Raw genomic sequence first — 9,614 nt, 5'->3', positions numbered from 1 at the left:
ATTTTTTCTGCTTCAAACACAACCAAAGCTCTCAGCCAACTTGGTTTTTATATGATTATCTTAACAACGTTAAAACAACCTAAGACGGGGCAAGAATTCGGTGGAATTTTATCCAAAGAAACGTGGATGCAGATACTGAATTTAAGGAATCCGATGATCACAAAGCATATATCATCGATGAAAACTATGCCCTTTGAAGGTTTTATTCCTGTGTTTTCACAACTTCAGGACTCTTTGTTTCTAGTAATCTCTAAGCTTCCTTCGAGGATGCTTTTGTCTCATCCTTTTATGTCTCTTTGTTGCATTAGCTGCTTGGCTGGTGCTAGACAAAGAAGTTTCATTACCAGATTTTTCATTTTTTTCTGAAATTCCGAGTCCGATACTCGTCATTGATCGCATAGTCCTTGTCAGACGTATTCGATACTCGTCCTGAGTCCAGTAACATAGTCCTTGTCATTGATTGCATGCCATCTTTCTCCACGGAAGCTATTGTAAAGGTGACGCATAGTTACTGAAAACTTGTTTGTTTTCCTATGATGTTTTAGTATCTGCCTATGATGTTTTGGATCTTTTGAACTTAATAAAACAAGGCCAGCTACTTCTGGTAGCCTTATCTGTGGTTTTATTAGTTGTAAAAGGTGCTACAGAAACATAAAAAAAGGATAATTTCCTCGAAATGCTGTCATCTGGATTGCAAACAAGGGATTAACTGAAACAAAATTTCATTTAACAATTATTCAACACTGAATGGTTCTGTTCTAGCTTGGATCGCAGACAAAATCTGATGATGCTTTTATGTTGTAGCATGTGCAATGAAGGATCTGCAAAACATTAATACTACTAGAAGGGCATATTCCAATTTCCAGCAATCAAAACTCAAATTCCAGTATCAATTTTTTTTACTAAAAGTTCCATGATGAAAGGAGGAATTAGGAAGAATCATGTCTTATTTTATTGTTAAAATACTCCAAAATTTTCGTCTCAGGTGGAGCTATCGACAACTTGCTGAATTCATTTGTCGCCATTGGAGACAATGGCAGTTTGCAATGAACCTTGATATCCCGGCAAGTAACATGTACTAGGATAGGCATACATAGTTGCTGTATTTTGTTGGTCTCTTTTATTAGGCATACAAAGTTGCTGTGTTTTCCACTAATGTTTTAGACAAACTGATCCAGGTATTCATCAACAGTACTATACTTCACTTCAGGGTAAAGCTCAGATGCCTCCAAACCGGAACAAGCTTCTATATCGAAATTCGTTGCCTCTCCCTTCACAAACATAGGATGGCTGAACGACAAAATGAAATTCCAGGGAATAGGTGACTCTGCAGAAAACAAAGCACCCAAAGTTCAACATTTGGATCATCAAGCTAAAGAAACTAATAAATAAAAGCACCCAAACCTAATATAGTAAAACATTTTCTGGTTTGTCCTCAATGAAACTGCCGATTGCTTTGGCTTCGGATACAAGCAAAAAATATTGGATAAAACAGCTTGGCATCCGTTATTAAAAGAAACCAAGAACCTAAACTCTCAAACACAGCTAGTTGATGACAACTGGAGGATTGCATCCTTTCTATCTGGACATTAGCATTTTAGCTATTTAGGACGGTTAACTTTGGCTTTAAGCTTTCAATCTTAAACTAATATCGCCAATGGCAATGGCCACCAACTCCATTTTTTAAGTACTTTGGATAGAATCTGATAAGTGGAAACGAACTCAAAGGTTTACTGCAACTGATTTACCTGAAATGATCTTAAGAAGTTGTTCCTCGTGAACATAGCTCTTTTCAAGGGTCTTGCCAATTTTCTTCTCCCATAGGGAGACTATTTCATTGAAAGACAAAACATTGGAAGGGGGTCTCATATAAAGAATCTTATTTAAGGTTCTTGGATCTTCAGCTGCTTTAATGGTATAGATTGCGATGTCATCTTCTTGGACAATAATAGCTGAAACATGGAAAATCACCATAGCTTTATCAGCTGCAATCATGTCATTAATCTAATATAATTTGCATTAGTATATTCAATCTCTTCCCTCACAATCAAAGTATAATTTTAAGCACAAGAGAGTCAAAACTTGTTGAAGAACGCTCAAAGCTTGATATACCTTTTGGATTTCCATCTCCAAGTATGACTACCTTATCCCTAGGAGGAACAGTGGCATTTTCCTGCTTTAGATTTGGCAGGAAATGTCCTGCAAAGGCATTGGATGAGATATACGTGTAAGGAATCCCCTCAGCCTCGATTGTTCTTCGAATTTTAGCCTTGATCCTGAATACACCCGCAGCTGGCTCCACCGCGTGGACACGGTCTGCATCCATGCCAAACTCTGATGGAAGAAATCTCTGAAAACCCACCATTTCATTATCTCAATTAAAATCCTTCTACTCTTCAGTTCAACAAAAGGCCAACAAAAAATGCAGATAACATGATGAACCGAGAAAATGAAACTGACACAACTTGCCTTCACATTTCCAGCTTCTTTGATGGCTTCAATTATCTTTACTTGATCTGCCAGCTGTTGTGTGCCCAATGCGGAGATCACAATATCAACTTGGTTGATTGCCATTAACAAGCTCTCGTGATCATAGATATCACCCTGTGGTATTCCCCAAACCATCGAAGCATAAAAGAATATAAAATTCAGGGTTCAGATCCAGTAAACCATTGAAATCATTAAAAGTATTAGGAAAGAAACATACATAAAGTATTGCTACTCCAAGTTCTTGAAAATCTCTATCAGCTTTAACTTTTCAGGATCAGAAATCGTGGTGTTCCTCACCAGTACAAAAGTGGGGTGCCCCAGTTTGGTGCTTGCCTTCACTATGAATTTCCCAATATAGCCGGTGCCTCCAATTATCAAAATCTTGCTTTTCTCAGCCATGTAAAGTGGGAAACTGGAGATTCAGTTTGTACAAAGGAAGGGCCGGTGAGTCCCCCGGTTAGTATTTTCAGATGTTCCGAACAAAAGAGTTTTGATTCGTTTCTTTTAATTTAAAAAGTATAAAATGGCAGGAAACATCGTTAGTTCATCCATCCTTATCATGACCGGCCAACCCCTCTTTAAAAAAAGAAAATTAATTAATAAAACTCTTTAAAAGGCATAAGATCAAACATCAAACAAATTCCACCATTAACATATGCGAACAAAATGAAAAGGTAAATCATAAATGCAACATTCTAGTATCATGTGAGCTCCAAGTAAGGTTATTTTCAATTTTCGCAGCAATTTTTTTGCAACGTTTCAAGTATCCAATTAAGGTCAAAATATACGGTCACCGTAGGATGTAAAAAACTGACTCGACCTATAAAATTGATTGAAATTGACTTAAGTTAAAATTGTCCGAAATCGACTCGGGTCCGAACTGATGTTAACTTGAACTCGAGTTGGATTTAGAAATTGTAGATTTGAATCTGACATGCACTCGATCTGAGAATGACCTGAACCCAAATTGAATCGATAATATGATAACCAAACCCAACCTACATCCGACTGATGTAAACCCGAACCCGAGATTAACCTGAAAAATAATTGGTATTACCCGACCTGTTATCAACCTGAGTTATAATTGACTCAACTTGTAAATAATCCGACTTGTTATTGACCTGATATGATATTTTCATGACTTATAAGTTACAATTGAGAAAGTTGTGAGATTTTGAATTTATAATAAACTATGATAATTAATATGTTTACTTTTAAAAGTTAAAACAAATTGTTAATTATGATAATTAAATTAATAAATTTATTTTCAATATTAATTATAATCTTTATATTATAACATTAAATTAATTTCATTAAATAATTTATTTATTGAACATGATTTTATTAGATTATATAAAATTAATTTAAATATTTATAAGTTTAATTTATTTTTCATGTATAATTAATTAATAATTTAACATAAAATTTTAAAATATACATATAAGATGAATCTATTATATATATTCAAAGTGACTGATGGAAGAAAGCTTGTCACACTCAAAATTTTAATTTTAAAAATATTTAATTTAATTAAAGGGGAAAAAGAGACAGTTTTGAAAATTTTTGGGTTAATCTCGATTTTTTGAGAAGTTTAGGGACTTAGTCGTGAAATTTTCCATATTTTGGGCTATAGAGAAAATTTAAAAATGATAAATATGTGGTTATAGAGGCTTAAACTCGTAACCTAGGGGATGACCACCCATGCCTTAGCCATCTAGCCTAAGTCACTATTGTTAGTTATAATAATAAAAATAAATTTTAAGAGTTAGGTTCGGGTTAAATACTCAAATCATATACCCCTCAGCGTAAACCAAACCCCAATTTCCCAATCCCCCCAAAATCCTTAGCCATCCCCGTCGCTCATATTCGATCTAGCCACCTCCAGTTGACGGTGGTGTACACTGCCGTCGCTATTAGATTCGGTAGCAATCAACGACCTCAACCCAACCGTCATCGAATCCAAACCGACCACCGTTAGACGTAAAAAAGTGAAAACCCGCCCGGCTCGCCCTTCTCGTTTGACGCCACCGTCCGCTGGTGAGTGTCATCGCCAACACCAACTGAAGCGCCACGTCAATCCGATCGCAGCACAGGGTTCCACTCGTCGAAACCTCGCGTCGTCCACCGTGGAAGAACATTCGAAAGTGGGGCGAAAAACTCAAGTTCTTCCCTCAGTTTTTCGCGTTTTTTGGTCGCCACAACCGTCCTCTTGCCTCACCGCCGCCGCCACTGAACTCAATGTCGTCATTTGACCAAAACCCTACTGGGTTCATTGTCGTTCTTGTTATCCACAGTGGGTAAGCTTTCGATCGCTTTTATTCGATTATTTTCACCGTGTGTTTGGCTATTTGTTACGTTAATTTGAGATGATATGGTGAATTAGAGCTTTGGAAGTAATCGAATCCCCCTTAATCGTTCGTTTTCCCGCCACACGCGACGGCAGCGCGTGTAGGGCTCCTTCTAGAAATAATATAGGTGGATCAAATCGGCTTGAACTGGTTTGAACCGATTTGATTCAACTCGGACCGAACCGAGTCAACCCGAATCGGTCTTACATGTTGACTTTGACATAACTGTTGACGGTTGACCATACCCGTTAACTTTGACTTTAACTGTTGACTTTGACCAAAAAATCAAAGTTTTCGAAAAGTCATAATCTATGTTTTTCAATGTCTTGAGTTCGAATATGAAGTCTGTTTTACCAAATTCGAACCCGAAAGTCTCTAAATTGACTTATAAACCTGAATATGCATATGTAATTTAAGTGATTTAATTAAGTGCATATAATTTAAGGGTTAATGACTAAATTATTATGTCATTTAATTAAGGTACCCGCGATTCTCTTGATTGTTCGTCTGCATTACCCAGTTCTTCCCGATCCGCTCGACCGTGAGAACTCGTGATTACTCGTTCTCGTACAGTCGAAGAGTGTAGTGAAGCTGGTGCTCGATAGATCTACCGGACTGATTTTTTTTTTGTGCGGGGTGTGTTCTTTATGTGTCATATATATGTTTTAAACATCTGATTTGAAATGAATGATTTGCTCTGATTTGGCTACCGTATGATTTATCTGATTTAAGTATGATTCTTGATTTACTATATTTTAAATCATGCTTGCTTGACACATGTTATATGGTTATTGTTTTTACTGATAAATAAATATATGTCTGAACTCTAATTTCATGCTACCATTGGTTACTGTCTGAAAAATGTTTTTCTTCCGGGTACTCTGAGATCTGGTATGAAGTCTATGTAGGTTCAACTTTGATCAAATTGGTAATTTCTTATATATGTTCATCATCGATCAAGTTGGTAATTCCTTATGGACTAAGACAACCCTTGAGTGGGATCTTGGGCCCAGTAGGCCTAGTGTAAGACCTTATGGACCCTAAGGTACTTCCTTAGGGTGGCTCCTCTGCTATGTGCATTGGGTAAATCTTTAGGGAGCCTGAGGGCATACCCCTCAGGTGGGTATTTACGCTTCGGCTAGGGTAAGATCTTATGGACCCAATGTGCTCCCTTAGGTTGGCTCCTACGCTCTTTGAGACTAGGATAAGTCCTTATGGATGCAGTTCTGGAGAACTACATAAGGTGTATGGTTGGAGGGTGATTCCGTATTTTCAAACTAAAAACTTTATCGACGTTTCATGAATTTAATAATGAACTGATTTTGGAAACTTAACTATATGTTTTGTTTTGTTTTTGCACTGTTGGAACACACTGAGCTCCCTAACTCACTCCCCCAAACTATTCCATTTCAGATACTTTTTGGATAGGCGACCCGGACCTAGCACTTGGATGATCGACATATTTGTACAATATTATTTTGTTGTAATGTATTTATCTTCCGAGTTGCATTTATTTTGGGTGACATGTGCCTATATTTTGAAAATATTTATTTTACGACTTATACTACTTTTGCTACTGATGTTAGATTTACTTTGACACTGATTAGAGAATATTTTATTTTACTCAGTCCTTACGACTTTATTTTTTCTAGAATTGAACTTTAATGTTATCAACTATATTTTAAATATGTTTATTCATAATATTGTTTTAAATTGTCAAAAAAATGTTTTGGAAATTCTTATTGTAGTCCGTTAGATCTGGTCGTAACTCATAGGTCGGGTCTAGAGGGTTACAAAGCTTTTTTTTGTGTGGAAATTTTTTGTCAAAATTGATCTATAATTATATATATATATATATATATATTTACTCTCTAAATCATATACAATTACAATTTGTAATTCAACGTTCATGAAAGGCGAAAAATAATTAATCAAAAAATAAAAAATGACCCGACCTAAAGTCAATTTATATCTGGTAAGATCCGACCTGAATTTTGTTTGTCAATGATGTGACTCAATCTAAATAAGATCCGACTGAAGTCCATTTGAACTTGAATTAACTTGGTATTTAACTGCTTCAGACCTGAATCGTTTTTACATAAACTGACATCGATCCAAACTGAAATTAACCCGACCTGAACTCGAACTGAATCTGATGTCAAATCAACCTGAAAATGATCCGAACTAATTTGATATAGACCCGACTCGATCCGGTTTAAAATCATCAAATTAACCTGACAAGATATATATCCGATTTTACCTGATCTAACATGATATGACTAAAACTTCAACGATTACTTGATTTTACATTCAATGTCACTTCCTATAATTTGACCAAAGTAAAAGTAATATATTAATAACGTTTCTGAAGATGATAAAAAAAACATATACTGCTTTTTTTAAATTATTTTTTTTAAAAGAGACTATTTTTATGAGATTTTCTCATATATTTGAAAAATTAGTTGCATATCCGAGCAAGCATGAAGGAACATCATTGGACAACATTATTAACAACAGAAACTAAATGGTCTGAATTAAATTTATAGATAAATAGGTAGATACCTGAAAGATAAAACCCTCGTACTAAACTAAACTAAACTAAACTAAACTAAACTAAACGAAACGAAACTAAACTAAACGAAACAAAACATCATGACGCAAAAGGATCAATCAGCTTTGGAGAATCCGAAACTATCGCCGCCGAATTCATATGGCGCCGTCGTTCTTGGTGGCACCTTCGACCGCTTGCACGAAGGCCACCGCCTCTTCCTCAAAGTAAAACTAATATACCCATCTTTCTCTTTCTCTCTGTTTTCTGATTGCTGTGTTATTTATTTGAATTTGAATGAAAGAAACATAATTTTGTTGGAAATAGTCAGCGGCGGAGCTTGCCAGGGATCGAATCGTGGTGGGTGTTTGTGATGGTCCCATGTTAACCAAAAAACAGGTTAGTTTTTTGCTTACTCTGAAATAATCGAACCCTAAATCCGTTTGCTTAGGTGAACTAGATTAAGGCAATGACCTTTTATCAACTGTAGTAATCCTTCTCTCATTTATGTAGTTCGCTGAATTGATTCAACCCATTGAAGAAAGGATGCATAATGTTGAGAATTACATCAAGGTATGAAATGAAACCATGGAGTATTTTTTATCAGAGAATAACATGAAATAGTATTGGGGTTCAGCCATTTGATGATTTTTTATTAATAATTTTTCTCTCTTTTTTTTTTTTTGCAGTCTATCAAACCGGTGCTGGTTGTGCAAGTTGAACCTATCACAGATCCCTATGGACCTTCAATCATTGATGAACATTTGGAGGCCATTGTTGTGAGGTTTGTCACTGATCATCCAAGATACGATATAAAGCAACCAGTTTTCTGAAATATAAGAGAGTGGTTTGGTAATTTAGTTCACATGAATGCTTACTTTGCTTTCTGGATCTTGTACTTTGAACTGCAAAAATTTGTTTGCCTTTTAAAATCCCATTTCTGCATTTGTCCTTGGCTCCTTTCAGCTTCAGTTTTGTTTTACATTCGAATTAACTCCTTGATTCGGCCATGTTCGAAAAGTGGCAATACAAGAGACGAACTACTTTATATTAGACTTTGATAATGCTAGTGGGATCCTTCTTTTACTAACTGCAGTAGTTTCTTGACAGCAAGGAGACTTTACCAGGTGGAGTCTCAGTTAATAAGAAAAGAGCTGAAAGAGGCCTTTCACAGTTAAAGGTTTGTTGTGACTTTTTATCTGGTTGATTTCTATGTTGTAGGTTGGATTTGTACGTAATTTACTTTGAAGTTGAAGTAAGACAATTTCTCTGTAAAATTTCTCAAAAATTGTCAAAGTTTACGTCTTGAGATGGTGTCGTTTTCTGCAGATTGAAGTTATAGATCTAGTTTCTGAAGAATGTAGTGGAGGCAAGTTGAGTTCAACAACATTAAGGAAGCTTGAAGCTGATAAGGCCAAAAACCAAAGTCTACCACATACTTGATGTTAATAAACTGATTTCCTATCAATGGCTGCAACAAAGGTTGTCATATTTTCATGTTCTTTCTTATGTGAAACTCCAGCAAAAATGTAAAGTATGAAAGTTTCTTCTTCTCTGAAGTATCAGTATCTTTAACACAACACTCTAAAATCCTGTTATATGGATCTGACAGGTGAATGTCAGATCTAGGTATCGCACCTGCAATAGTTTTTTTTTTCATATATAAAGCTAATTAATTGAAGAAGCCATGAATCACGTTCTATTTGGTTTTCATATATTGAAGATTAAAACCAAATAACATACTATTTCATCAATGTATTTGGTTTACCTTATCATATTATAGCTTGGATTGTGACTGAATGTCTTGTAAAAGTTGCACCATTAAGCTAATTCTTGCCCATGTCATAAATTTCGGTTTTGGTTCTAGAGATTTATGCTGCGATTCCTTGCTCCATGTCTATGGATCATCCTGCAGTATTTAAGTTGCGAGTATTGTCACAGTAGGAGGAGATGAGCGTGGAAACGAAGAGGAAAATGGTGAATTAGGGATTGAGATGCGAAAGAGAAATGAAAATGGGGAATTAAGGATTTTAGCAAATGAGGGGCGAATGATATTACCTGATGAAGTGGAGCAGCACGTACCCGGTTCAGGAGATGGTGGAGCAGGCCGGTATCTGATCCAAGAAGAGTTAGCAGCCCAGTCAGTCCAAATGGATAAGGAGTATCCCACATATCCAAGTCCAATATCCTGCAAGAAGAGAATATGTTATTTTGTTATAATCTGTTAA

At 35.9% G+C, this 9,614-nt stretch overlaps 1 protein-coding gene and 1 pseudogene across 1 annotated transcript; one reads left to right on the top strand and one right to left on the bottom strand.

Annotated features, from left to right (window-relative positions):
- Positions 1-929: 929 nt before the first annotated feature.
- Positions 930-2,986, bottom strand: LOC120183754 (annotated as a pseudogene).
- A 4,454-nt stretch (positions 2,987-7,440) lies between these two features.
- LOC120183763 (phosphopantetheine adenylyltransferase-like) lies at positions 7,441-9,056 on the top strand. Its single transcript, XM_039188396.1, has 6 exons — positions 7,441-7,613; positions 7,714-7,785; positions 7,900-7,959; positions 8,076-8,170; positions 8,497-8,566; positions 8,716-9,056. Exons 1-6 carry the CDS (start codon positions 7,491-7,493, stop codon positions 8,827-8,829), a joined length of 534 nt encoding a protein of 177 aa, XP_039044327.1. The 5' UTR covers positions 7,441-7,490; the 3' UTR covers positions 8,830-9,056.
- The last annotated feature ends 558 nt before the right edge of the window (positions 9,057-9,614 follow it).

This window comes from Hibiscus syriacus, unplaced genomic scaffold (genome assembly GCF_006381635.1).
Source record: "Hibiscus syriacus cultivar Baekdansim isolate YM2019G1 unplaced genomic scaffold, ASM638163v2 tig00112812_pilon, whole genome shotgun sequence".
Taxonomy (NCBI): Eukaryota; Viridiplantae; Streptophyta; class Magnoliopsida; order Malvales; family Malvaceae; genus Hibiscus; species Hibiscus syriacus.
Note: the sequence above shows the minus strand (reverse complement) of the source record. Positions and strands in the feature narration are given on the sequence as shown.